Raw genomic sequence first — 27,478 nt, 5'->3', positions numbered from 1 at the left:
CAGTCCAGCTCCCAACATGCTATTTAGGACCTTGTCTCCTGTGGCTGTATGCTTTCCTTCTGGGATGTCCATCATGGCCTTCTAGTAGCAAAAGATAGGCAATGGGGAGAAGAGAAGGCTCATGGGGGCAGGGCTGCCCTGCTCCCTTCTTTATGGGTTGAGGGATAAAATTCAGACAGCTCTGCCCGTTTATGCAAATGGGAAGGAAGCAGAGACTGGAGAGCAGAGCAGTATGGCCATCTCCTAAACAGCATTTGGGAGCTGCTTCTGTGGTGCACGAGAGTGCTGTGTTGTTCACCACATGCTATGTTGGTCTCTTAGTGCCCAGCCCCAGGGCTGTCTTCAGTTCTCAGGAGACCATATATATCTTTTTAGTTTGGGAAGACCCTGAGATGTGTGGCACTGGCTTATGGATGCCTGGCAAGCCCTGCTGTGCTAAGGAACAGCCTTTCTCATGGGAGTTCACGCAGTACTAGTACCCTTCTGCACCTTCTAGTTGTTGGGAGCCCATCTCCTCCTCTACCTAGAGTGCTCCCGCAGCCGGGAGCCGCAGCCCTGCTAGTTTCTCCTTTGCTTCTCCCTTGCTGCAATCCTTCTCTTCCACCCCATCATGCGTGGAGCTGAGCTAGCCACCTGGCGAGCGCTGCATTTCACTTCTTCCTCTTGACATCTGAATTAGCCAGCTAAATCCTCAATAATACCAATCTCAGAAATCCCACTGGTGACTAGGAGGGGCACGGGCATGGCTTCAACCCAGTATGTAATGTATTGAGAAGAACCTAAGGTTGGGTTGGGCGCAGAGCCAGTGTACATAGAGTAAATGGCTACAAATCCAATGGACTTTTTACAGTGTAATAAATACATCCTGTAAATGAACACTCCACTGTTGTGCACCTCTTCTGTTGTTCTGCAGCTCGGAGCTTTAGGAAGAGTGGACAGTTTGCCAGCATGCTGTGCCCTCCTGCCAGCCCCCCAGCTCGATACAACAGGACTCTCCAACAGTGTGCTCTGACTGGGGGGAGCATGGAGGGACTTGCCCTAACAAATAGTCAGCTCATCTGCAGGGCTACAGGGGAGGCTGGCTATGAAGAAGCTAAAGAATTGTTCCCATTGTGGGCAAAGTGGAGCTGTAACATAATTAGATTGCCCTATTTTTGGCAAGAATTTACTGTCAGCTGTGAAATTGTTGGTGTTAGGCTGGAGTGTACTCATGCTCAGCCAGGCCTGAGGGCAGAAACCAGCACTGATTGAGGCCCTGGGGCGTTTGACCATGCAGTGCTTGAGCAGCCGGTATGCCCATGTCTCCTGCAGATCCCAGGGACGACCTGGCTGACTTCTGGAAAAGGAACATCTTTGTCTGATTAGGAAAAAATCCTCATTGTCATGGACTGGAATTGAACATGGGAAGGGCCAGACTGGCCCATCCTGGACTGCTCCAGGACTAATCCTAGCCATGGATATGGACAAGCACATGTACTTCCCTCCTGACCTTTTCTCTGCTTGGTCTTGTGACAAGCTCTGCACAGAGCAAAAGCTATAGGTGCCTCGTTAGATCGAGAGACGCTGATGCCCGTCAGTAGGGCTGGATCTGTGTAACCGTCGTTGCCTAGCGATACATCTGGGAATAACACACGCTGAAGCCTCCCTTGTTGAGGACGGTCCTTGCTGATAACGTTGGTGTGTAGCAAGAGCAAAAACAGTCTGAGAGGGAAAGCTGTGGATGCCAGTCAAGATGGGGAGGTATCGATACCTATTGGTAGGGATTGTTACCCAATAGGCATGGAAGGCAGTAGACAGTGATGCCTGTGGCTATGGAGAGGGGGATGTTGTCAGTAGTCATCAGTGCCAACTGTGGGGAAGAGCACTGCTAGAGAGAAAGCTATGGGTGCCCCTTGAACTCCTCGGGGGATATTGGTGCCTATTCATAGGGCTGGGTATGTTTAGATACTGCCCTGGGCTGAGGGGCCCAGGACAGCGCTGTGGATCCAGAGCCACTCCAGGAGCGCGGTGCCGCGGGCAGCGCGGAGCAGCCACGAGCCACCCCCAGGGCAGAAGTGCTGGGGACTGGGTCCCGTGAGCTGCTGCTGGGGCTGAGGAGGCACTGGGGGTCCCGGGAGCCCCATGGCAGCACGAGGGGGCCCGTGGCCTCCCCCAGGGCAGCCTCAGGGGTGTACGAGACACCAGCACTACCCCGCTCTGTAGCATCCCAGAAGGCTCCTACAGGCTTGATAAAGGGAAGGGTATTTAAAACTTGAAGTTTATTTGAACTGTGAGGGAAAAGACGAAATATTGTGCAATGGCAGTGTGATGCACGGGGTAGGAAAGTCCCATTAATGAGGCTTAGTTCTTTTACTGGATTCTGCTATTGCTTACATGCACTCCCAGCATTTCTTGGAACATTTTCACTGCTGTTGCTTTCTCTTCCTCCCCTTCCACTGCTGCCAAAATCATTGCCTCTTTGCCCTGTACTTAGACATTTTCATCCATGTATATAAATCCTTACCCAGCTTGTCTGTTGCCCTTTTAAACCCATCCCATCTCTCTGGTTTGTATTTCTAAGCCTTGACTCCTATTTACACCCCTGTTTTTCTACGTTTGTCTCAAACTGCTTGCTGAAACCTTCTCATTTGAGATGATTAACTCTTTGAAACTGTTGCTCAACTGAAAAGTGCTTTCATGGCAGCATTGCTGCCCTCTGATCCCAAGGACACTCCTGTCAGTTAATGGCAAAGCTCAGTTTTTCCAGCTGCCTGGTTGCTTGGGGGATGCTGTGTTTTTAAGCTGTGTTTACAAACAGTTCCTTCTTAGAGGGCAGCATCTTAATTCAGACAATTCTGGTGCAAAGCAAAAGCTAGCAGAGGAAACTGCAGGAAAGGAGACTGGAATGGAAAGAATGCAGATACACGCAGAACTGCATTTTAATCAGTTTTCACTGAACAACTGCAATCAGGAATGGATTGAAAAAAAAAAAGACAAATTCCTTCCTTTCTATTCCTTTCTACATTGGTGGTTGGATGCTGGAATAAAGAGGTTTCATATGCTGTTACAGAAAAAGGCACAGAGGAACTCTGTGATGCAAGCTCAAAGGAGATGAAGGATCACCTGAAAGGTGGTGAGTGCTGTAATGTCATTTTACTGCGTCAAACCTCACAAACTGTTCGTAACAAATGGCATAAAGGACAATCATGCTATCAGTGATTGTTGGTGTTCACAGCACTACCACTTATCTCAGCATATACTTTCCTACACTTGAATTTCTCTTTCGTTTGCATAAGCCTGACTCACTGCTATACCCTGGTTCGTCTCACAGTAGTTTGGCTCTACTTATCTTTCTTGATCCAAATTACAGCAAGAGCTTCTGCAACTGAAACAGAATAGAAATAATTATCAGGGATGTGAGTGTTTATTGTGGAATCGGTGTTTCTTCTATTAGCATGAAGCTTTCAAAGAGGAGAAAGATCTATTTAGGAAACAAACAAGTTGGCACTGGAACTTGGGGCTAAATCTGAATCTGAAGCAATCCTAATTTTAATCAGATGTGATTCAAAACAACTCTGCTGCCTGTGTTCAGAAGACCTTGACTCTAGGTAAGATTAAAGTGCAGAGTTCCTAGATATGCCAGCAGTTGAAATTCCTTAGGGAAATCTGCTTGTTACGGAGCTTAAACCATGCTGAAGGTATGTCCCCCCACTCTTCCACAGTGCCTGCATGTGCAGAGCAGCTTCGTGGCTTTGCACTGCTGCCTGCTCGAGCCCCAGCCCTACGACCCCAGTGCAGGCTGCAGCAGCGCCAACACGGCGCCCACCACGCTGGGCTGCACCGTCCCCGCCGTGTGTCCCCCTGCCACGCTGGGCTGCACCGTCCCCACCGTGTGTCCCCCTGCCGCGCTGGGCTGCACCGTCCCCACCGTGTGTCCCCCTGCCACGCTGGGCTGCACCGTCCCCACCGTGTGTCCCCCTGCCGCGCTGGGCTGCACCGTCCCTGCTGCGCGTGCGCCCCCGGGGCTGCCGGGAGCAGGAGGGCTGGGGCTGCACGTGGGCACGATCCCACACAGGAGCGCAAGAGCTGCCAGAACAAAGCGCTGCAGCGCAGCCCCCCTGCTGCACACAGAGCTGCTCGCCTGTGCGTGAGAGCAGGGACAAACGCGAGGCCCTGAGGAGGCTGCGTTGGGCTGGCGGCAGAGGCGCTGCCTCCACACTGCAGGTCCCTGTGTGCGGCCATGCTCCGGGCCGTGCACAAGCAGGCTGAGGTGGGGGACAGCAGTGGGTCGGGGGTGGCAGGGTCGGGCCTAGGCCACGCTCCTCTGCACGGGCCCGCACCCTGCCCCAGCCACCTCCTGTCCACTGCAGGACTGTACAGCGCTGCAGGCTCCGCGAGCACTGGCCCCTACAAGGTGTGTGGCCAGAGGGCCCTGGGCCTCCGTGCTTTGCCGCTGACATCTCAGGGCCTGCACGTACCTGCCCACAAGCAGCCGCAGGGATAGGACACCTGGGTGTCAAGTTAAAGAGAAAGGGAAACGTGGCTTCTGCTCCCTGGCCATAAGCTCACTGCTCTATGAGAGGAAGTCACGCTTCCTCTTTTTCTTGGGTGGAACACTGAAAGTAAAAAGGAAACTTATTTAGGCAGTGGGGTTGGGGGGCAGCTGCTGAATTTAATAAGCAGTTGAGCAATCCGGGGAACAGGTCTGGGAGAAGCGAAGCTAAAGGGGGAAAATTTGTACATGGCCAATAGCTTAGAGCTTTACAGAGCCAAGGTGCCTGCTAGTCCTTTGGCAGAAGCGTGACCTTAGTCAAGGCCATGGCCCAAGCAGCCTTGCTGCCCCAAGGTAGGCTGAGTTCTTGCTAGCCCTCTGCCCTCCTATGAAGTGGGCCGGGCTGCACGAGGAGAGGAGCAAGGCTGCTCTTGGTGGCGGTTATCAGGGGCTGCAACCCTGCCTCAGCACCACCGGGGGACACCGGCTGCACCCGCAGCTGCAGCAGGCACTGGGGGCACTGCCAGGGGCTGGGAGGCAGAGAGGCTCTCTAGCACCCAGGTTCCACCATGGGTTCAGCCAGGACAGGCTGCTCCTGGCCACAGTTCCAGGCAGGCGGTGGTAACTGCCTCAGGGGGCCCTGCCCTGCCCAGAGCTGCTCCTAGGCCTGGGGGCCCTGCGGAGCGGGGCCTGCGGGAGCAGCGGGGCTGAAGCAGCCGGCGCTCCGACCCCGGCTCTCCCGCGCCCCTCTCCCTGCACCCTGGGGGGAGGCAGCCCCGCGGGGGCTCCTCGCCAGCGCCAGCCCCTGCCCCCTCCGCCGGGGCCGCCGCAGCCCCGGCCGGGCCCCGGGGGCTCCATGGCCGCCGCAGCCGCTCGGCCGCCACGTGGCGCCGGGGCCGCGCCGCTCCCCGCCGCGCCGGACGGGGCGGGCCCTCCGCCGAGCGGGACCCGCGGGGCGGGCCGGGCTGTCCCGGCCGGGCACCTCGCTCCGCCCGCGCCGCGCCCGCTCCCGCGCCGGCCCCGGCCCCGGCCCCGGCCCCGCAGCGCCGGCCCCGGCGCGGCCCGTGGGCAGCGCGGCCCGGCGGCGCCCCGGCAGCAGGAGGCGGCGGGACGGCGCCGCTCGCCCGTAGCGCGGCGGGGCATGCCCGGCGCCAAAATGCCCGCCTGGGGGATCCTGCCCGTCACGCTGCCCGCCTTCACCATCACCGGCATGTGGATCGTGTGAGTGCCGCGCCGAGCGCCGCGACCCCCGCCGCCCCCGCCGCCCGCGGCCGCGCTCCGAGCCCCGGCGCCCCGCGGAGCCGCTGCCGCCTCCCGGGCCGCTCCTCGGGGCAGCGGCGGGGTCCCGCGGGCCGGCAGCACCGTCGGGGCGCTGGGCCCCTCGAGGCCGCAGCGCGCAAACCCTGCGCGGGCGGCCGCCCCTCGCACCTGAGCACAGCAGCTCCCACCTCGCACCTCTGCCGCCCTGGCGGAGCGTGACTAGTCCTGGCCCTCGCGCGCACTCGGGCTGCACAAGAGCAGAGGCCCTCGCTGTAGCGTCTGAGCTGCCCCTTGTTCCCGAGCAGGGTCCCCCCAGCACCCACGGGCCAGTGCTGCCACCTCCACTCAGAGACCCACGCCGTACTGCTGGGCTGCACTCTCAGCACAACATAGCTGCTTAGGCGATGCCCCTTTGGGAGCTGCTCTGCAGGCTGGCGGCCCTGCGCCCGGGAAGAGCGGAGGTGCAGCTCATGTTGGGCCTCGTGGTGCCCCTGGTCCCGCACAGAGCTGGGAGATGATGAGGGGGATGCTCCAGGGCTCCTTTCCTGTCCCTGAGCAGCTGCTGCAGCCCCAGAGTGAAGCTGGGCCGCTGTCCCGCGGTGGCAGCCCGTGCTGCTGGGGAGAGCAGGCGCTGCCATCGTCCACCACAGCCAGCGCCGGGGCTCTGCTTGAGCCATGCAGCTCCCGAGGGCCTCTTGCTGCCTTGTTCCCTGCTGGGGTTGTGCTCTGCCAAAGCCAGGTGGCTGCATAGCCAGCTAGGGAAGCCAATGGGTCTTACCGGTGTCTGCACCTATTTTTAGCCAGAGGTGTTTATGGCTGGCAGCAGCAGTGGCTGGAGCTGTGAGTGTGGGGAGGCAGGGCCCCCGAGGTCTCACCCCGTGCTCTCGCCCTGAGGAGCGGCTGTTTCCTCAGGCGCGGGCAGGTGGTCTGCCTGCCTCCCTGTCCCGCCGCAGTGATGCTGTGCTGGGTTTCATCTCCAGCGGCGCCCTGGCCAGGACATGAACACGGACACGTACCTGGACATGCGCTGCCTGGTCGTCCCATCTGGCCGCGCCGTTCCTTGAGTGGGGCTGTCTGCCCTCTGGCTTGTCCTGCGCAGCTGCAGCCACCTTGGGGGTGCTGCTGCGGCACCCCAGCCCCCACGGCCCTGTCCCCTGGGGCACGAGGTCCTGGGCCAGCTGTCCTGCCCTGAGCAAGTGCAGTTCCTGCCTCTAACGAGCAGGCAGGCTAATTGGCGAGACCGGGATCCTGCCCAGCACCGCCTGGCAGGCTGCCCCACTCCCAGGGGGCCAGCATCTGCAAAGGGAGGATTGATGGAGCCTGTGAATAAGCCCTCTCTTAGCCAGCACGTGTGTGTGGATCTGCCAGCACAGGTCTCCGAGCAGACGGGCCGTGGGGAGGGGGCGCAGGCTGCAGGACAGTGCAGGCCGCGGCCACAGGGCGGGCAGGGATGATGCTGGTGGAGGGGCCGGCTGGCCGGACCAGTCGCTTCCCAGCTGCTGCCGGAGGTGCCCGTTGGTGGTGCGGGGAGCTGGGGGGCAGGGGAGGCAGGTGGGGATCAAGCTTGTGCTGAGTGAGGCGCTGGGGATCACTGGGAGCAGGAGCAAGGCTGGGAAGCGCTGCGGGAGCTGCCGGCGCACGGCGCTGGCCGGGCGCCCTCCCTCCCGCTGTCCTCCTGGCCAGGCCGGTGCCCAAGCGCTTCCCTGGCGCTGCCTGGCGCATTGGCTTGTGCCCGTGCGGAGCGTCTAGCCCAGGCTCGGGCAGCCCTCCCACCCCCGCCTGGGCGCTCCTGCCGCTCGCTTTGTGCCTCGCTTGTGTTTAGCTGAACTCCATGGTGAAATGCAGCCGGGCTGCCAAAACACAGGAGGTTTTCAGACTCCTCTGAGCTACAGAGTGGGATGGCGGCAGGGTCAGGCGAGGTCCAGCGCTGGCTGGAGGCACGGACAGGGAGGAACTGCAGCCGGCCTGGCTGCTGTTGGGTTGAACCTTGCACGGCGCGGGCAGCGGGGAGCTGCGCCGCGGCCCGAGCTCTGCGGGGAGAGCGGCCAAAGTGCCCAGGAAGGCTGGAAGGCTCCGGGGCCGCGTGTCCCAGGGGACACCAGGGAGCCGCATGAGGGCCTCATCCCCGCCGGCACCACCACGGCCAGGCCAGGGCGCTCGCTCTGCACCAGAGGGTCGGCCTGACGTATTCACCCAGAACAGGGCAGGAGGCTGCGGTAACGCTGCTGTGTTTTCTCTACCCCAGGTATGCCATGGCGCTCTCCAACAACCACATCTGCCCCGTGCATAACTGGTAAGGAGCTGAGGATGGGCTCGGGAGGGACCCTGGTTGTGCTGTATCGCCTGGACAGCTTTGTCCATACGCGGTGTTGGCTGGCGGGCAAGGACACCGGGCACCCGCTGCTGGCCCCGCTGCTTGTACGGGGACGTGTGGCTGCCCAGGCACTGCCTGCCGACAGGAAGGGCCCCGTGCTGGCAAATCCATAAGGATTTTTGGGCTGAGCTGAGCTATATAAAGCACCCCCACCCCGCTGCTCCATGCAGGCTGGTGTGTGGTTACGGCTGCTCTGGTGAGTGGTCCAAGCCGGGTGCAAAAAGCCCAGGGAGAAGGAGGCTATTGAAAAAAATCCCAGCACGGAAAAAGTATGAAAATAAGTGGTTAGGGAATTACAGAGGGCCGAGTGTCTCCATGGAAAGGGTTGGGACTTGCTTGCTTTAGATCGAATCTGACCATCCCTCTGCCCCTCCAGCACGGGAGGGCCTGTCCCGGGCGGCCCGTCTGCGGGCATGGATCCCTGCAGCCCCTGCGCGGGGATGAGCCGCGAGCTGGGAAAAAGGCTGCTCTGCTCCTTTGGCAATTTCTTCAGAGTGGTTTTTGGCTTGTTGCATCTCCTGAAAAATGTGCCCAGAAAATCCATGTTAGTTTAATTCTTGCCGGAGCGTTTGAAGGAGAGAGAGGGAGAGAGAGAGAAAGAGAAAGAGAGAGAGAAAAAAAAAACCCTCTGCCATTTCCTGTCCGATAGCTTATGCTGCCTTGGGAAGAATGTGTTTGTCGGCGTTGTCTCCGCGGCATAAACAGACGTTAATGATGAATAATGCTTCCGAACTCCGGGCTGCTTGCTTAAAAAAAAAATAGAGAGAGAGTCCCAAACCAAACACCACAAGAGCAGCCCTGGAGGAGCCCGTGGGGCTCTGTGCCTCGCTCGGGTTTTGCGGTTGGAAAACAAAGCCACCAGTAAACGAGGAGACTGAAAAAACACCCGCGAGCAGCCCGGCCCTTTCCCCTTGGAGCCCGCTTAACCGTGCGGGCGCCTGCGCGGCCTTGGATGGAGGCGGCCAGAGCTCAGCCCTGGCCAGGTGCACGAGGGCTCTTCCCCGTCCCTCCATGTGGGCACAGCCCGGGGTCTGGTGCACCCCACAGACCTGGCTGTTTCCCCGCATACTGTACAGGACCCTCATGAGCCCCTGCCCCGTGCTGGGAGGCTCATGTGCCGCCTGGGGCCAGTCGTGTACCCCGCAGCCGCCTCGGGAGCTGGGTGTCCGTGCGCACGCGGCGCTGCAGCGAGCACTGTGTGGCTGCACCCTGCTCTCCTCCCAGGCTCCTGGTGCACACGTGTGTGCTCTTCCCGGCAGCAAGGCCATGCAGGGGGAGCAGCGGCCCCGGCGGTGGCCGTGCCCCCCAGCCCCAGGGCCGCCTGCTCTGGAGGGAGCTCCGGGATCCTGGCCAGCGGCCACGCTGGGGTGCATTGCAGCCAAACCGCAGGAGAGGGGATTTCCTTCGCTCGCCCTCGTGGGTCTGCAGCCCAATGCCTGCCCCAGCATCCCGTGCGGGAAGCCGAGGGGCAGCGGCTGGTCCCACACACCCCGTGTCCCTGGTGCTGCCTGCAGGGGCAGGCACCTCGTCCCAGAGGGGAAGCCTGGTTACGGCTGCAGTCACAGCTGTGATGGGACGGATGCCTGGCGCCGATAAGAGCCTTCGCTCTCCCTTTCCCAGGCCTGTGGGTTTGTGGCTGTGGGAGGCTCTGCCTGGCCCAGCAGCTTCTGCAGGGTCAAGGGCCCAGGGGCTGGAGGCCCTGCTGGGCCCGCGCTCAGTGGCGGATTTCCCCGGGCCCGTCTTCCCACAGGTCCTCTACATGAGGAGACAGTGCCAGAGGCTGCTCCCCCAGCCGCTGCTTTTCTCCCACAGGAATTACAACCAGACGTGTGGTGTGGATGGCCCCGGCTTGTGCTGCACGCTGGATCACATCCCCCTGGTCAGGTGAGGAGCCGCTTGGTGGGAGCACATGGAGGCCAGCGGTGCTGCGCAGAGCGGGCGCCAGGGTGGGCACAGGGCACTGGGAGGCACTGGGAGCCTGGGGGCTTGTGGTGCAGGCAGGGGGGCACGGCCACGCTCCGCACCCCGCCGCTAAGGGCTGCCGCTTGTTGCCTTCTGCCCGCAGCAAGTGCGGCACCCTGCCTCCTGAGAGCTGCTTCTTCAGCCTCATCTGCAGCCTGGGCTCCTTCATGGGTAAGTGTGGGCACGAGGGCTCAGCTGGGCTGCGGCTGCTCCAAGGAGCTGCCCCAGCACCCCGCGACGGGTCAGCGGGAGGTGGTGTGTGACCGGCGCTGTGTGCTCGTCTCGCAGTGATCCTGGTGGGGCTGCTGCGGTACGCGCACGTCCTGGAGTGCTGCGGGCCCTCGCTCCTCAACACCCTGGGGCTGGCCACCGGCTGGATCTGTGCTGCCGGCCTCACCATGGTCGGCAACTTCCAGGTAAGGCTGCTCCGCTGGTGCCAGGCAATCCCACTGGAGCTACAGGGGTCACACGCCAGCCCTGTGCTGGGCGGGGGGTTGCGACACTCGGCCGTGAGGGGTTTGAAATGGGGGGTTGTTGTTTTGCTCAGGGCAGTGCTGCTCACACGCTCCTGCACCTCCTCCAGGCTCCCTGTGATTCCTCCCTGTTTGCACACTGAGACGTTTGGATGCAGATTAAGCTGCGGGTTTGGGTTTAACCCTTATCTCGCAAAGCAAACGCTTCAGCAGTCGGCTGTCCTGGGGTCAGGGCTCTCACCCCTGCAGGGGCAGTCTGTGCCGCTGGCGTCCGGGTGATGCTGCGGCCCTCCTGCCACGGGGGTCACCGCGGCTTGAGGCGGCCGGGGCAGGACAGGCGCACAGGGACCTGCCCACGTGGCTGGGTGACCGCTGCCAGGGGTGGCAGTTCCTCCCTCGTGGCAGCATGTGCTACTCATGACTCCGGGCAGGGTTTTTGGAAGCCGGCGTGGATGAGCTGCTATGGCCAGAGCAGTGGGGCTGGAGCTGGGCCTTGTGCCGTGTCCCTGGTAGGGTGGGAGAGCGGGCCTGGTGCAGGCCCCCTGGGCAAGGGGCCTGGGAGAGCCCCTGCTCTGGGGCTGCCTGTGCCGGGAGAGCGGCTGCTCCGCGGGAGCCGGGCTGCCCGGCGCTGCCATCCCCGCGGGTGTTTGTTCCGGGAGAGGCCGTGCCAGGAGACGTGTCTGGGCAGACGCTGCTTTCTGGTGGCTGCTTTTCTCCACCCCCAGTCAGGCCACGCTGTCGCGGGCGGGAAGGGGAGGGGAGCTGGCCCTGCCTGCTCACGGGGTCAAGAAGCAGGCGAGCGCTGGGCAGCTCCAGACCGACGAGCCTGGCCTCCGCGGCAGCCGCCGGCCCCCACTGGGGGTCCTGGGACTCGGCTCCACTGCTGCCCCTGGGGACGTGGTCGCAGGTTTGTCCAGGACCCACCCTGCACAGCAGAGATGGGGCAGAGCCTGGTCGTGCCAGGAGCATCCCAAGGTGCCAGCGTTGTGGTCTCTCCCCGCAGGTGGATCATGCCAAGGTGCTGCACTACATTGGCGCTGGCGTGGCCTTCCCCACCAGCATGCTCTTCGTGTTCTTGCAGTCCATCCTCACGTACCGCATGGCCAAAACTCGCGGGCATTACTGGACCGGACACTTGCGTAGCATCCTCACAGCCATGGCCTTCATCACACTCGTCTTCAGTATCCTTTCTTGCGAGGAGGGGGTGTCCTGGGATGGGAAGGACTCCAGCCCCTGCACGGAGGATGTGGCGATGAGAGGCATCACACAGAGCACAGCGGCCAGCTCATTAACAGTCCCATAGGATGGGGGTGCTGCAGTCACCCGTGGGGCCAACGCTGCGGCGCTCGGCTCTGCCGGCGGGGAGGCAGGACATGGCAGCAGCCTGTGCTTGCCTTGGGTGTCCTGAGTGTCTGGCCTGGGCACTGGGGACTTGCTGGAGCTGAGTCTAGGGATAAACTGGGAAGGGAAGTGGTGGTTATGTGAGCAGGAAGGAGAGAGAGCACAAAGTGTCTGCAGGTCTCAAAGACACTCGTCCTTACTAGCACCTGGGCCTGGAAATGGGAGAAGTATGGGGCTGCAACGGGGGCAGATGTGGGGAAAATGTGTGGGACCATTCCCAGAGTGACCAAAATGGGCAAGCAGAGGGACCTGTCCTGTGCAGGTTGGGGACCTCCGTCTCACGGTCTCTCCTAAATTGAGATCCTACCTGGCAGGAGTCAGGGAACTGCAGGAGGCTTCACCTGGCACCTCGCAGCTCTCCAATAGCAAGCTGCAACTTGTGGGAGCCGTTTGGCTCGGAGAAGGAAGGGAGTTTCCTCAAACGGTATGCTCTATAAAAACGGTGTGCCAATCCAGCTGCCTGGCACGGGCTGAGGGATGCCTGGGAAGTACCTGCTTTGTCTCTGCACTTAGATTGAGTCTGGAAGTAGATTTCCCTGGAAAAATGCAAGCGCTACCAGAGTATAAAAAGTCTGGGGGAGGCAGCACCTTGGAAGAGCTCGAGGGGTGGCAGGATCCCTGCCGGGCTGGTGGCCGCCCCGGGGCAGCACGGAGGCAGGCGGGGGGCCGCAGGGAGGGCAGCAGCCTGGGCTTTGCCACGAGAGGGCCAGGGCTGGATGAGGCGTTTAGGCTCTGAAGGTTTATCCAGCAGGAGGACTGGGAGTATCGGAGAAAGCCCCGCTTGAGGAATGGGAGATGGGTGCGTGTTGTGCTCCCGGGCAGCCTGACCCGCACAGCAGGCACCACGCTGTTGCCCTGGGGACTGCCGGCCCAGTTCCTCCTTCCCACAGCGTCTTCCTAAAATCCCCGGCTGGCAGCAATCCCGTGAATTGCCAGGGTGACCAGAGTGTCACGGGACTGGGGCAGTGGCTGCACAAAGCGGGGTTGTGCTTTTGGTTGGCATCAGAGATTTGGGGAAGAGGAACAGGGGCTGCACTTGGTTCTCCCTCTTGTCAGCAGCTTTCAAGCCAAGCAGTGCTTGGCGCTGCGCCCGGCAGCATCCCGTCCCACACTGCGCTCTGGCGGTTGTCCCCATTGCCCTGATGCAGGACAGGAGTTCACAGGTTTAATATCAGACCGTGTAACAGTCTTCCCCTTGAGCCTCTGTGAACACAGGGAGCTTGCAATGCTGGGGATGCTCTGGGCAGCGCATCTCCCGCGGCTGTGCCTCGAGATTCTTGGGTCCAGCCTGTGTTCCTTGACTCGGGCGCCCCCAGGTGGTGTCTTCTTCATCCAGGAGAGCTTCGTGCTACAGCACGTGGCTGCCCTGTGCGAGTGGATGTTCATCATCGACGTCCTGGTCTTCTACGGCACCTTCACCTTTGAGTTTGGGGCCATCTCCACGGACACCTTCCTGGTCCTCCTGAAAGCCAGCCGGGCCCCCAAGAGTTACAAAGCTGAGAGCAGCGCGTCCAGCACAGCCCACATCCACAGCCATGCTGAGGGCCTGGCCATGATCTGACCCCGCAGGTAGAATGCAGCAGGGACCAGAAAATGGGACAGTGAGAGTGATTCCCCTGCCTCGGACAGCTCTGAGACCCCAATCGCCGCTGGGTGCGTGTGCGTGTGTGCATGGGTGTGCGCCGGTCGGTGCCTCCTGCAGGGCTGTGCACGTGCTGCCCCTCAGTGCGATGCCCCTGTGTGGAGAAGGGCACTGGGTCCTCAGGGAGCTCTGGGTGGGAGGTGCTGGAGGGCAGTGGGTGCTGCCAGCCCCAGGTTGCCTGGGCTCCGAGGTGCAGCCTCCAGGACTGCCCTTGCTGAGCCGGGGGCATCACACAGAGACGATCCTCCCCTTTCCGAAGGGATGCGCGTTTCCGGGAGCGGGGTGCCCTCCTGCCACCCCTGCTCTGCAGGGGCTCCTGCTGCTGAGGCCTGTGCTTGTGGGAGAGACTCCTGCCTCCTCCTGCTGCAGGGCAGATGCAGGGAGCTGCTCAGGGAGCCGCGCAGGGAGCCCCTCAGGCGGCTGCTACGGCCAGACCAGAGCCAAACAAGTGCCTTTCCCGTCCTCGTGGGCTGGTGCTGGTGCCAGTCCGCTGGTGCTGCCTGTGTGGAGGTGACTCCTCCCTGGAGGGGCAACCAGAGGGACTCCCCCTCCCCGGGACAGCCCGTCTCTGCACCGCAGCCCTTCTCCCGCATTTCCCCTGCGGGGGCTGCACAGCGCAGTCCTGGCCCCGCTCCTGCGGGCAGCGGAGTCGCAGAGACACCAAGCGCCTGCCATGGGAACCAAAGCCCCGTCCAGCGCCACATGTGCCCTCTGGTGCCCGTACGCACGCAGTGCCTGGCCCGCAGCGCCCGGCTCCTCGCGTGCGGTCCTGCCCACTCCCTGCCCTCGCTCTGCGTCTCGGCGCCAAAGCCGGTGCTGGCCCTGCTGCCGCGTCCCCCCGGGCCGTCACGGGCAGCAGCCTGGGGAGGGAGGAGGGAAAGGAGTGTGCGTGTATGTCTGTGTATGCCTGTGTATATATATGTACCTACATATAGAGAGAGATTATATATAAGTTCTCCCCTTGTCCCTTGAGAGGGGCATTTGCTGCTGCTGTGCGTGTTGATCAGGTTGTGCTTCCTGATTTGCCCACCATAAACCCACCTGTATATGTAGTTGAAAGAGGAGCATATCTGACTTTTATATATAATATATGTTTAAAAGTTTATAAAGAGAAACAGTGAATTTGCAATAATAAAAGTGAAAATCAGGCAGGTGTGAAGCAGACGTGCCTTCCCCAGCGCCGAGGGCTGGGCCAGCTCCTGGCCTCAGGGCCATGCCGAGCCCAGTGGTCCTCGAGGTCCCCAGAAGCCCTGGCTGGTGGCCAGGAGCCCTTTGCTGGTGCCACTTGATCCTGGGGCAGTTTCCTGTTCCCAGGCCCGGGATGGGGAAAGACGAGAGGTTTCACAACACAGTGAGGAAGTTGCCGTCCCTGCCTCTCTGTCCTGGGCTCTGCCTGCAGTGGAGGCTGCAGGGGACCTCTCTGCCAGCATTTCTGTGCCTGCCACCTTCCTGGGCCGTGCAGGGCGGGCAACAGAAGGCCCTGCCACAGGGTCTGCCCGCATCTACGGCCGTGCTCAGCGCAGCAGGCGCAGACTCCCTGCTCACACAAGTTCCAATGCGGGCAGAAGACTCGGTGCTCCCACAAGAGCTGCTGGCAGTGGGGGCGGTGCTGGTTGGCTGTGCCACCAGTTAGTGCCATTCCCAACACGGGGCTGGAGATGCTGGTGGCTGCAGCTGGCCCGCAGGCGGCTCCACAGGCACCGGCCTGACTTGCAGCACAACGATGGGAATGGGGGCTGCTCCGGGCACTTGCCTGCGAGCAGGATGCCGGCCGCAGTGCAGCCAGCATCACCGTGCCCTGCTGGTCCCTGCCGCCGAAGTGGGTGGCTGCCAGCGGACGCAGTGGCTCTGGGAAGCCCTCGGGGCGCAGCGGCTGCGGCTGGGCCGTGGGGCTGCCCCCCGGGGCTGCCCCGGCTGCGGAGCGGGGCCGGGGCGCCGCGCGGGGCGGGCGGCGGGACGGGGCGGCGCCGGGGCCGGGAAGCCCCGGGAGGAGGAGCCGGGCCGGGACTTTCCCCGGGCCGCGGCCGGACTCGCTGGGACGGGGCTCGGGCTCGAGGTAAGGGGGCAGCGGGCCCGGACCCGCGGGGGAGAGGGCCGGGTGGGCCAGGGCGGACATCACCGCGGCCGGTGCCTGCGGGCCGGGCCGGCGCGGGAGGCGCGATGCTGGGACGGGGCTGCTCCTTCCTGGCCAGCGGGCGCGAGTTGCTGCTTTCCCCGTTGCCTCTGGCTGCTGCGCAGCCCGGGCTCTCGCTGCGAGCCGGGCAGTGCGGTGAGGCGCCTGCTCGCTGCTGCACCTTGCAGCGCCCCGGAGCCGCAGCAAGCGCTGCGGTGACAGTGACACCGTGGGAGAGGTGGAAAGCAGGAGAGCTTGGGCTGGCCAACTCCTGGCCAGCACTAAAACGGGGTTTGGGGAGTATGAGGGTGCACATCTGAACAGACGGTTAACAGCACAGCAAGAAAGCGGCTGATGTGTGAGCCCCTAGAGAAGGAAAAACAGAAATCAGTGGGTGGCTGGGGGTTGCCAAACCCAGCTTGATAGCCCTGATGGCAGCAGAGGTATTTTAAGGCTTTACAGGGAAAGTGAAGGTTCGGCAGCTCTCAGGGAGAGGGGATTTCTCTCTACCCCACTCGCAGGTCAGGAGGGAGATTTGGGGGTTGGGTCTGAACAAAGAAATGTCCCAAACTCTGTGCCGCGGGCTGGTGGCTGGGGAGCGCTGCAGCTTCTGCTGGCTACACACGTGCCAGATGCTGCCTGGACTTCTCTGACGGAGCAGGGCACAGAAAAACAAGGTCAGGAATTTTGGTCTGTAATTTGCAGGATGTAGCAGGCCCCGGGGGATATGAAATGTGTGTGAAATGCTCTGTTAGAGGCGCAGCCAGCTGGATGGCTGGAGCACGTCTGCTGCGCACCAGGGTGGCTCAGAGCCTGCTCTGCGCTCCTGCAGCCTCCCGTGCCTCTCGTGTCCTTCTGGAGGCTGCTGAGCACTCCAGAGCAGATGTGTCTGGCAGGGGCCTCGCTCCCTCCTGCCTGCAGGGCGCAAGCTCTGCAAATCAGGCGCTGTCGCTGGAGAAAAGAAAATAGCACCTGCATTCCTAGGTCACGTTCAAGGAACCGCAGGCACGAAGCAGCGGCTTTCGTCTGCTCTGCTTGCCAGCGGCTGGCCCTTAACTGAAGCAGTCTGGTTGGCACAGGGAGTCTGACTCAGCAGCTCGCTGGGTGATCCAAGAAGGGGGCTGGGACATTATTGCGCCCTGAGCAAGGTCCCAGTGCCACTCAGGACAGCTCGTGGCAGTAGGGCAGGTGCTTCTTCCTACACATTCAGCAGCATCAGTGTGCAGGCCTGGAAAGTGCCTTTCCTGACTCCTAGGAAGGCCTGAGGATGAGAAGTGGGCCAGCAAAGGCACTGTGCGTGTGCGACAGGCTGCACACACCTGGAGATCTGTGCAAGATGTGTTGGGCGCCAACAGCGTCAGCGATACTGCCCTGTGCTGGGTGCTGCCCCACAGTCTGTGGGTGGTAGGAGGCTGAGAGGGGCTCCCTTCTGGGTGTGAGGGGGACAAAAACTGAGTGTGTTACACAACCAGGTGAAAACCAGGGCCTCCCTTCTCATCCTGTGGAACCAAAGGGCAGCATGGGCAGCAGGTCGTACCATGAGATCTGGGGGGAGGCTGCCGTGGGCCCTTCCAGGAACAAGGAAATGGGCCGTGACCCTGTGGTTCTGCCTGATAAGCAAGGTGTTTCCTTTAACACACACTATGCAAGTATGTGTGCATAGGGACAGAAAATTCCCAAGTGAGACACTGCTGCAGATGCTGGGGAGCAGGCAGGAGCAACCCCAATGATGTTCCTTAGTCACAGCGGCTGCTGCAACAAGTGGAAGTGTCTGGGGCAACGAGTGAGCAGCGAAAGCCACTGGAGGAGGGAGGGAGCTGAGCGCAGTGAAGCTGGGAGCTGCTTTGTTTGAGGAGCGCAGTTGGTTCCTCTTGGCTCTCCCTGGGCTTGGGCTACTCCTGAGCAGACCCTGCGGTAGGGCTAGTGATGGCTCCAGTGTGCTAAGGAAGGACAACTCTTGCCGCCCTTTGCCTCTCCGGGAAACCTGGCCCGATGGATTAGGCAGGCTGGGGTCGCCCTGGCAGGGTCGGCTGGTGATTTTGGCTGCAGACTGCCTGACACTGTCAAGGTGGAGTCGTGCCCATGCTCCCAGGCTTTCGGGAGCCCCCACAGGGTCCATCTTGCTGCTTTGCAGTGCTGGGCCCTCTGTGCCTGCAGGTCCCTCAGTCCCACTGCCCTGACCGAGGGCTGCCCTGGCTGCATCCCGCGGGGCTGCCGCAGTCTGGCTGCGCTCAGGCAACAGGTGGGGAAAACCTGAGGCTGAGGCTGCAGGGCAGCCCCTCTGGGGGTTGTGAGAGGCTGGAAAATCTCCTTGAAAAAAGGCTCTTTTGCTCTTCTCAGCTTCTGAAGAATATGAGTCATGGGCTGAACAATCCCCTTCCTTCCCCTCTGCCCCCACACACCCAAAATCCCCCGAGTGGGACCTAAAACGAACACTGATTCAGAAATTCATGGTATGAGGGCACTGCAGAGTCAGAACCATATTTCTTTTTCCATTGCTTAGTGATGAGGAGGAATGTGGAGGAAGAGAGAGTGTGCCCAGACGCTCTGATCCTGCCCCTTTGCTAGAAGTCTCTGGCGGTTTGCGGCTCGCGGGCAGCCCCTGGCCCCAGCGGGAGCCCCTGCGCGCGGGAGCAGACGGTGCAGCTGAGATGCTGGGGCTCGACGGGCTGTTGAGACCGGCCTCTTCCTCCCCGGTGAGTAGGAGGGCGCAGGGGGCGCGCAGGGGACGCCAGCCCAGCAGCGCGTTCGCGGGGTTGGGATGTCACCCCGTGCCCGGGGTCCTGCGGTGGCCTCTGCGCGCCGCGGTGGCGGGATGTAGCTCTGCCGGGGTCCCGGGGCTGCCGCTCCGAAAGCAGATGCTTCCTGGTGGGAAGGAGGGACGGGACAGGTGCCCCGCTCGCGCCGTCTCCGTGGGGAGGCTGCGGCGGCTCCGGGGGAGGCAGCGGCTCGCGGGGCTCCCGCTGCGCGGGCAGCCGAGGTGGGCGCCGTGGCGGCGCCTGGCCGGGGCGGCCGCGAGGGCAGGCGAGGGGGCACCGCGCCGGGGGCCGGGCCGCGGGGCGGGGAGTCCCCGGGCAGCCCCGGGGCCGCTGCGCCCCCGGGCAGCCGGCGCCGGTGCTGCGGGAGGCGGGCCGGGGCCGCGCCGGGCCAGGGGCGCCGCGGGGCCGCGGGCCGGGCCGAGCCGGGCCGGGGCGGGGCGGTGACGCGCGGTCCCGTCATTTCCCGGCTCCGCGGGGTTTCTAGGGACTTTCCGGAGCGGCGGGGCCTTTCCTGCCGCCGCCGGCCCCGCTCAGCGCCGCGCTCTGCCCGCAGGCCGCCGGGCGGCCGCGCGCCGACATGGAGGAGCCCTACCAGGCCGTGAGTGCGGGGCGCGCGGCTGCCGCTCCTCTCCCGGGGTCTGTGCCCGCTCCTGGGGCAGCACACGGGCTCTGTGCATGACGCCCCGCTTGGGACAGGGGAGTCTGTGCGCGACCTCCCCTGCGGGGGACAGGGGGATCTCTGCATGCTGCTGGGGGTGGGACAGGGGGGTCTGTGCCAGTCGGGGCATGGGGCTCTGTGCCTGCCCCTGGGAGGTAGGAGATTGGGGATCAGGGGGTGGGGGTGTCTGTGTGTGCTGCTAGAGATGGGACACGGGGTCTGTGCATGTCCCCTCCCTGGCTGGAACAGAGGAGGTCTGTGCATGCTACTTCTGCAGTGGGAGATTGGAAGAAGACTGGGGGGGGGTCTGTGTGTGGTGGGAGGGTCTGTGCCTGTCCCCAGGTGGGCCATGGGGCTCTGTGCTTGCCCCACAGGGTGCTGGGGGTCCAGCAATTCTCACGCTCACTTCTCCCTGTCCCCCAGTGCCTGGACGGCATCGACTATGATGACTTCAATTTCAGCTCCCACATGATGGAGCAGAAGGAGCCTCTGGTGCAGACGGGTAAGGGCCCTGGCGGGCCCCCCCCCGGGGGTCCCCAGCTCCAGTGGGGTTTCCCGGCAGGCTGACTCACACCGCGCTTCCCCGCAGGCCTGTGTCCCCCTGTCCTAGCTGGGAATCCCTGCCCCGGGCTGCCTGCGCAGGGGCTGTCCTGGCCCTGCTGCTCAGTCTCCTGGGTACTTGAGCTCAGGCTGAGACGTCTCCCCAGGGTCTCCCTGTGCTCCTTGTGCCAGAGCCTTGTCTGGCTCTCTGGCAGCTACTTCCAGATGGGCTCTCACAGCACAGGGGCTGGGGAGTCCTGCCATGGACCTCAGGTCCCCACATGGGCCAGACAGGGTCCCTTCACCTTCAGCGCTGCCTCTGCACCTCCGGCATCGTTACTGGGAGCAGGGTTTGGTGATCCTGTGTTTCTCACCGCTGTCTCTCCTCTCTCTCTTCCAGTGGAAGGTCCCTACCTCGTAATCATTGAGCAGCCAAAGCAGGTAAGGACATCGCCCAGGTAAGGCAGCCGATGGGTGGCTGTCACCTGCTGTGCTCACGGCACTGAATGTGGCTCTGGCCCCCGGCAGCCTGTGGTGGCTGTGGGGCCTGGCAGCGGGCTGACCCCCTGTTGTGCCTCCACAGCGGGGGTTCCGCTTTCGGTACGGCTGCGAAGGCCCCTCGCACGGGGGGCTGCCGGGAGCATCCAGCGAGAAGGGGCGCAAGACGTATCCTACGGTGAAGGTGAGAGCTGCTCTTGGGAGGAGATGGGGCAGTGGTTTTGGCTAGCCTGTTGGGGGGCGGGGGGGAGTGCCTTGTAAGAGGAGTGTGATCCGTGTGCCAAAAAGCCCTGGACCTTTTGTGGCGCTTAGGGAATTGGAGGGCTGCAGTAGAAGCTGTGGCTACTGTGAGCAGGGATTTTTCAGAGAGTCCTGTGGGCACTGCGGGGTCCTGCCCTTGCTGGCTGGGTGCTGTGCCTTCCTTTCAGCCCCCTTCTCCCTGCAGATCTGCAACTACTCAGGGACAGCCCGGATCGAGGTGGACCTGGTGACCCACAGCGACCCTCCACGGGTGCATGCCCACAGCCTGGTGGGCAAGCAGTGCAATGAGGCTGGCAACTGCATCATGACTGTGGGACCCAAGGACATGACTGCTCAGTACGTGCAAGGGAGCCCTTGGATTGGGGCTGCTGGGTGGTCTCCGTCGGGGGCAGTGTGGCTGGGGCGGGGGGAACAGATTTCGCTGGACTGGGTTTAGACAAGGTCGTCAGTACAACTTTGTCCCCTCAGTATTTTCCCTAGTTCTGGGTGCAGCACCCGCAGCTGTAAGAGCCTGTGCCTGTTTTGCAGCTCCTGCGGCAGCCCGGAGCAGGCTCTCCTCCACCTTTGCAGGAAGGCTTTGTAGCTGGCCCGTGTCTTATTTGGAGTCCCTAGCAGAAGGGTCCCCTGCAAGAGCAGCTGCCGCAGCCGAGGCAGGCAGGCTCCTCGCTGGCTGTGGTGCCTTCGCACCAGCTCAATTTGAAAGAGAGGGTGTTTTCCCTTCGTGCTGCATGCTCATTGCCACTGCATATGAAGCCCTTTGTAGCTCATCAATCCAGACACCTACTAGAGGGTGGCAAATGGCTTAACCTGGTCCCTGTGGCCCCCAGCCCTCTGAGTTCGCCCCCTCAGCTCTCCTTTGCAAACATAAGCTCTTTCCCAACATCAAGGATTTTCCTGGCTGTTATTTCCTGGCCACTTTTCCCTTCCCACTCTGATTGCTCCTCTCTGCCGTGTGCATGTTAATCCCTTGCTGCACCACTTCATTTCAGCCAGACCCTTCCCAGTGCTCAGCAATCCCTGTTGCTCTGCAGCCGGCTGCCTCTGGCCCCAACTCCCTGGGATCACAGCAGATTTTTCTCCCCAGGTTCAACAACCTCGGCGTGCTCCATGTCACCAAGAAGAACATGATGGAGATCATGAAGGAAAAACTGAAGCAGCAGAAGATGCGCAACAGGAGTCACCTGCTGACAGGTGAGGGCTGCCTGGAGGTTCCGTGGATTCTGTGGTGGGGTGTCAAAGGAGCTGCTGTGGGTGTCAAAGGAGCTTGTGGGGAGGTGAGGATACGGCTGGAGGGCTGGGGCTGGCATGGAGCTGGTGTGCCACCCTGGGGGAAGGCCCTTTCCCTTGCCTGGCTCACGTCCCTCTGCCCCGCGCAGAAGCTGAGCTGCGTGAGATTGAGCTGGAGGCGAAGGAGCTGAAGAAGGTGATGGACTTGAGCATTGTGCGGCTGCGCTTCACTGCCTACCTCCGTGACAGCAGCGGGAACTTCACGCTGGCCCTTCAGCCTGTCATCTCGGACCCCATCCACGACAGCAGTGAGTGCAGGGTCAGATCCTGCTTGGTGTGGGACAGGTTGGAAACTGTTATGGGAATCCCTGGAAGAGCCTCTGTCACCTGCCTAGGTGCTGTCCTGGGCTCTCTCAGCCTGGTCCTTGCTCAACTCTGGCTCCCTGTTCTCACCAGTGTTCAGGGTTACCAAGAGTGTTGGTCTGGGGAGAGGTTCCCATGATGCAGCCTTGGAGACTGTTGGATGTAGCTCTTTGTCACATGCCCTGGGGGTCTGGATGTGCTCCCTGGGCATGTTAAGGGGTGAATAGGCTCTGTTTGGCCGGTTGGTGCCAATGTCCAGACTCCCCACAGTGCTGTGGGCAGGCATGGAGGGGACAGGGCAAGATGGAATAAGGACATGCTCCATCTGGCACAGGAGCTCTGACTGCTTCTTCACTCTGCAGAGTCCCCTGGAGCTTCCAACCTGAAGATTTCACGGATGGATAAGACAGCGGGCTCAGTGCGGGGAGGAGATGAGGTCTACTTGCTGTGTGATAAAGTTCAGAAAGGTAAAAGGTGTTTGCTCCTGCAGAAAAACCTTCTGGAGGGGTTGCAGCAGGGGGTACGCGTGTCTGAGGGCATCAAGGCAGCTGGCCATGCAGTCAGAGGGGCTGTAGCGGTCAGGGACTGCACCCGCTGAGCTGGGGCTGCATGTGAGACGGGCTGTGCCAGGTTCCCTGTTTCTCCCCAGATGACATTGAGGTGCGTTTCTATGAGGACGACGAGAATGGCTGGCAAGCCTTTGGGGACTTCTCCCCCACGGACGTGCACAAGCAGGTACAAGGGAGGCTGGGGGTGGCCTGCAGGCAGGCGGGTGCCCCGGGGGACTGGGAAGGGCACGTCCCTGGCTCCCAGGGGCCGGGTGGGCTGATGGCCCCTGTCCCGCCTGCAGTATGCCATCGTCTTCCGCACCCCCCCGTACCACAAGCCCAAGATCGACCGCCCCGTCACAGTCTTCCTGCAGCTGAAACGGAAGCGAGGAGGTGATGTGAGCGACTCCAAACAGTTCACCTACTACCCCGTGGTGGAAGGTGAGTGTGTCGCCGAGCTGGGTGGTCCTGGCTGCTGAGATGGGGCTGGCCTGCTCCCCCTGGGGCTCCAGTCTGCCCCTGAACCCTTGGCCTGTGTCTCTCCTTGCAGATAAGGAGGAGGTGGAGAGGAAACGCAAGAAAGTCCTGCCGCAGTTTCCCCAGCACTTTGGCGGGGGCTCTCACATGGGGGGTGCTGGCGGGGGTGCTGGGGGCTTTGGCTCTGGCGGAGGTGAGTCGGGGTCTCCTTTCCCTGCTCCCTGCCCCCTCTTCTGTCTGCCACAGCCTGGCCTCGGGGGCTACCCGCTTCCCTCCATCCTCACCCATGGCTCCCTGGCCTGCAGGTGGGAGCCTCAGCTACCCCTACGCGCCTGGGCTGGCCTACAACAGCATCTACTCATCCGGCCCGCACCCTGTTGGGGGCTACCAGGGCGGCGTGCAGATGAAGGCCCTCAGCACGGACGGGGATGAGGGCGACAGGCAGGTGCCCACGGAGAACACAGACTGCCAGGAGCTGCGGAAACACAGTACGAGGCGGCTGGGGTTGAGCAGGGGCTGAGAAACTGCACTTGGGGGTGCGGGGAGGCCCTGGAGAGGTGGCTGTGCGAGTCCCAGGCTCAGGAACCTGGCTGGGTGCTGCTCTTCTCCCTGCCCTGCAATGTGAGAGGGTGGAACGGACTCGCTGCTGCTGCTGGAGCTGATGCCCTTCTTCACCTTCCAGTCCAGATCTGTCACCTGTGGATGCTGGCGCTGGACCGTCGCAACGCCCATGCCCTGCTCGACTACTCTGTCACTGCTGACCCCCGCATGTTGCTGGCAGTGCAGAGGCACCTGGCTGCCTCACAGGATGAGAACGGAGACACGTGAGTGCCCAGAGCTGTGGGCCCAAGGAGGGGCAGGGTGGGAGAGTGCTTGAGCCCTGCTGGCCCTGTCAGAGCCCTGCACCATGGGGCAGAGACAGCGTTGCAGGGGATTTGTGGGGTGAGGCATCCATGCCCATGGGGAGGATTTAAAGAGATGTGGAGCTGAGACAACGGTTCTCTCCTCTCTTTTCTCAGGCCTTTGCACCTTGCTATTATCCATGAGCAGACAGGTGTGATCAAGCAGCTGATTGAGGTGGTTGTTAGCATTCCCAACCAGCAGATCATCAATGTCACCAACAACCTGCAGCAGGTAGAGTTCTCCCAGGGCAATCCATTGCTGTGGAGCAGAGCTGGAGGGACTATCCTCGACCTGGGACTCACTTCCATTTCCATGTCCCGGGTGAGGGTGGAATCTCCTGCCTAGGCCCTGTGTGACAGGCATAGGGAGTCAGCAGGGATGAGCATGGTGGGTTGATGATGGCAAAGGGAATGGTGGTGTTGGACTCAGCTTCTGCTGCAAGCGCTCAGGCTGGTGGCATTTCTGTCCTGCAGACACCACTGCACCTGGCAGTCATCACCAAGCAGACCCAGGTGGTCCAGCTCCTGCTGCAAGCTCGTGCTGACCCCACCTTGCTGGACCGCTATGGCAATTCCCTGCTGCATCTGGCACTTCAGACTGGCGATGAAGAGATGCTGAGGACACTGCTGGCCCATCTGGGCTCAGCTGCTCCTTATCTGCTCTGTCTGCCTAATTTCCATGGTGAGCAAAGCTGGGAGGCAAGCCCAAAGGGGCAGGGACCTGGCACGGTGGGGAATGGAGCTATTGAGGCCTTGGCCGGAGGCCACTGAGCCTCCTGCTCCCTATTGCAGGCCTCCTACCTGTGCACCTGGCCGTGAAAGCAAAGAGTTTGCCCTGCCTGGACCTGCTGGTCAGGAAGGGAGCGGACGTCAATGCTGTGGAGAGGCAGGGTGGAAGGACCCCACTGCACCTGGCTGTGGAGATGGAGAACCTGAACATGGCCACCCACCTGGTGAAGAAGGTATGGGAGGTCCAACCTCCTTTCTCTGGTGTTGGTGACTGTGGTTGAGGACATGAAAGAGGGGGCCAGAGTCTCAGCTAGCCCTGGGGGAGGTCCCCCATGTGCAGGGCTCGTGGGGGCTCTGGTTTAAGGGCTGAGAAGTCTTATGGAGTAGGGGGGACAGCGCCAAGGCAGCTCACCCTCATGGCCTCATGGGCTTCCTCGTAGCTCGGAGCAGATGTGAACAGCCGGACCTTTGCTGGGAACACCCCTCTGCACCTGGCTGCCGGCCTGGGCTCCCCCCCGCTTACCAAGCTGCTCCTCAAAGCAGGTAAGCGCTGCCCTCCCTCCCCAAGGGGAACCCACTGCCCTGGCTAAGCCCTGCCCTCTCGGGGCTCAGGGCAGGGCCCCGGCCATGCCTGCCCCGCTGGTGCACGTCGTGGGGGCTGCATTCTGCAGGTGCTGTATGGCACTTACCAGCCCTGCTGGGAGCTCCCTGGCTGGGCTCACAGCCCTTGGCACGCGGGTGCTGCCCGATGCGCCCTTCGGCGGCTCAGTGCACCCCTTCCCCGCAGGGGCGGATGTGTCGTGTGAGAACGATGAGCCAGTGAGTCCATCGTCATCAGAAGCAAGCAGCGACACAGATGCCGACCCGGAGGAGCAGGAGCTGGGCATGGAGCTGGAGGAGCCGACTCCCAGCGTGGAGGAAAGCTTGGACCCCGATCCCTCTGCTGAACATGCGTGTGAGGAGGCGAGGCCCACACAGCGCCGGTGCCACACACCCTTGGACCTCACTCGGAGCCAGAAGGTGCAGTGAGAGGGGGTCAGGGCACGGGGGAGCTCGGGCTGAGCATTTACAAGCAGGCTATGGCACATGCAGAGGACAGAGCGCCAGGAGGGCCTCTTGCAAGAATGGCTGGGACAGACCAGGCTTGTCCTTCACCAGGGAGCTGGGAGCTTGTCCCCTAGGTAGGGCTGTGGCGTGAGGGCTGCATGTGGCGAGGGGACGTGGGGCCAGGGCTTTCCTTCCAACAGGCTGCTGCAACAGTGTGCCAGGGCTCGGGCAGCAGCCAGCCTCGGCGGGGGAAGCTCACGTGCGTGTGTCTTGCAGGTGCGGGAGATCTTGCTGCAGGCCTTGCAACAGAGCCTCGAGGGCGAGCTGCCTGCCGCCCGCCAGCTAGGTGAGCAGGGCCCTCTGCCCGCACCCGCAGTGGCCCTGGGCATGGGGGCCATGCTGAGGCAGGACAGGACCCCCTCCGGCCAGCAGGGGCCCGGGCACCTTGCGATGGAGGTGCCTTTCCCCTGCAGGGAGCATCCTGTCCCTTGACAGCGAAACGCTGCAGGAATTGGAGCAGTTGTTGAACCAGGACTGCAGTAGTTCGGACTGGACCGAACTGGCCAAGAGATTGGGCTTGTGCAGCTTGGTGGAGACCTACAAGGACATGGCTTCTCCCACCATCAGCCTCCTGCGCAGTTACGAGGTCAGTGCCTTCCCCAAAGCGCCCCTTCCCCGTGCCCCGCAGCCGGCTCCGCTCACTGCCCGTCCCTCCCAGCTCGCAGGCGGCAGCCTCAGGGGGCTGCTCGAGGCACTCGACTCCATGGGGCTCTGCAAGGGCGTGACACTGCTGCACAAAAGGGAGACGCTGCAGAAGCTGCAAAACACAGGTATGGGGGTGGGAACAGGGCAGGGGTCCCTGCTGCCCAGCCCCCTGTCCCTGCTGACAGCCCCTGTCTCGCTTTCCAGAGCTCAAGGAAGACAGCGCCTACGGGAGCCAGTCGGTGGAGGAGGAGCAGCCGCCGCTGAAGCCGAGCACGGCGCCCGCGGCCGAGCGGCCGCACAGCCGGCAGCCGCAGGTGCACTGAGCGCCCGCGCCACCCCGGGGCGCCCCGCGCTCCTCTGCAAGTGCCTTCTGGACTTGGGGCCCTCCCGCAGCCGCTGCCCGGACTCTGGGGAAAGGGTGCAGCCTGCGGGGCTGCTGCTGCCCTGGGCGCCGGCCCCACTCTGCTCTTATTTAATGGTCCCTCTTCCAGTGAATAAAGGGGGACGGTTCCCATTAACCTTGGCCGTCCGTGTCTCCAGCCTCTGCCTTGATGGGCCAAGGCTTGTGGCAGGGCACTCATCAGGCAGTACCAACCAGTTTCCCCCGGTGCATCAGGCCCTGTTCTCGGGTCTGGACAGGGCTGTCACTGCTCCCTCCTCAGCACCCCATGGTGCCTGGGGTGACAGCTGGGGCCAGGACCGTGCTCAGCCCATGACCTCTTTTGGGGCAGGGTGGGGGAAAAGCCACGCCTGACACAAGAACTGAAGAGCAAGTTTTTACTTCAGTAACTGACAGAAGAAGCTGTACAAAGATTTTTTTTTTCTCGCTTCCCCAAGCCACGTGGGGCAAGGGTAGTTTTTTTTTTCGTTTTTTTTTCTTTTTTTTTTTTTGCAAGACTCAGAAGAGCAGAATAAAAAGTTTGACACATTCGCAAAGTCAGTGCTGAACCCAGCCGAGTCCCTGGCGGCCCAGAACAGCGCGTTTGCAGCCCCCCTCCCCAGCCCTTCTGCTGTTCGTGGAGCCCTCCGCATGCCCGCTCCGTGCTGCTGCTGCCATGGCTTACACAC

The 27,478-nt window shown here is 62.2% G+C and overlaps 2 protein-coding genes across 2 annotated transcripts; both read left to right on the top strand.

Moving 5' to 3' along the window:
* Positions 1-5,578: 5,578 nt before the first annotated feature.
* Positions 5,579-13,539, top strand: TMEM150A (transmembrane protein 150A). Its single transcript, XM_088528826.1, has 7 exons — positions 5,579-5,692; positions 7,977-8,024; positions 9,918-9,989; positions 10,171-10,238; positions 10,356-10,483; positions 11,544-11,721; positions 13,258-13,539. The coding sequence occupies exons 1-7, from the start codon at positions 5,613-5,615 to the stop codon at positions 13,500-13,502; spliced, it is 819 nt and encodes a 272-aa protein (XP_088384952.1). The 5' UTR covers positions 5,579-5,612; the 3' UTR covers positions 13,503-13,539.
* A 2,061-nt stretch (positions 13,540-15,600) lies between these two features.
* Positions 15,601-26,733, top strand: NFKB2 (nuclear factor kappa B subunit 2). The gene is made up of 24 exons (XM_088528824.1): positions 15,601-15,639; positions 18,200-18,392; positions 18,940-19,053; positions 19,537-19,615; positions 20,054-20,094; positions 20,237-20,335; positions 20,597-20,748; positions 21,497-21,603; positions 21,789-21,947; positions 22,365-22,469; positions 22,652-22,737; positions 22,853-22,991; positions 23,101-23,220; positions 23,333-23,515; positions 23,710-23,851; positions 24,047-24,161; positions 24,404-24,611; positions 24,722-24,891; positions 25,099-25,201; positions 25,446-25,678; positions 25,982-26,051; positions 26,179-26,351; positions 26,424-26,535; positions 26,615-26,733. Exons 2-24 carry the CDS (start codon positions 18,348-18,350, stop codon positions 26,731-26,733), a joined length of 2,874 nt encoding a protein of 957 aa, XP_088384950.1. The 5' UTR covers positions 15,601-15,639; positions 18,200-18,347.
* The last annotated feature ends 745 nt before the right edge of the window (positions 26,734-27,478 follow it).

Source organism: Tinamus guttatus, unplaced genomic scaffold (genome assembly GCF_059628265.1).
Source record: "Tinamus guttatus ecotype Peru unplaced genomic scaffold, ASM5962826v1 Tinamus_guttatus_pri_ptg000314l, whole genome shotgun sequence".
NCBI classification, from domain to species: Eukaryota; Metazoa; Chordata; class Aves; order Tinamiformes; family Tinamidae; genus Tinamus; species Tinamus guttatus.
This window is presented reverse-complemented; position numbering and strand designations above follow the sequence as displayed.

Bases quoted from the DNA above. Each gene is read 5' to 3' on its own strand.
- NFKB2 (XM_088528824.1), top strand. From the start codon at position 18,348: ATGCTGGGGCTCGACGGGCTGTTGAGACCGGCCTCTTCCTCCCCG. The intron at 18,393-18,939 runs GTGAGTAGGAGG...CGGGGTTTCTAG, and splicing joins GACCGGCCTCTTCCTCCCCG to GGACTTTCCGGAGCGGCGGG. The intron at 20,336-20,596 runs GTGAGAGCTGCT...TTCTCCCTGCAG, and splicing joins AGACGTATCCTACGGTGAAG to ATCTGCAACTACTCAGGGAC.
- TMEM150A (XM_088528826.1), top strand. From the start codon at position 5,613: ATGCCCGGCGCCAAAATGCCCGCCTGGGGGATCCTGCCCGTCACGCTG. The intron at 5,693-7,976 runs GTGAGTGCCGCG...TCTCTACCCCAG, and splicing joins ATCACCGGCATGTGGATCGT to GTATGCCATGGCGCTCTCCA. The intron at 10,239-10,355 runs GTAAGTGTGGGC...CTCGTCTCGCAG, and splicing joins CAGCCTGGGCTCCTTCATGG to TGATCCTGGTGGGGCTGCTG.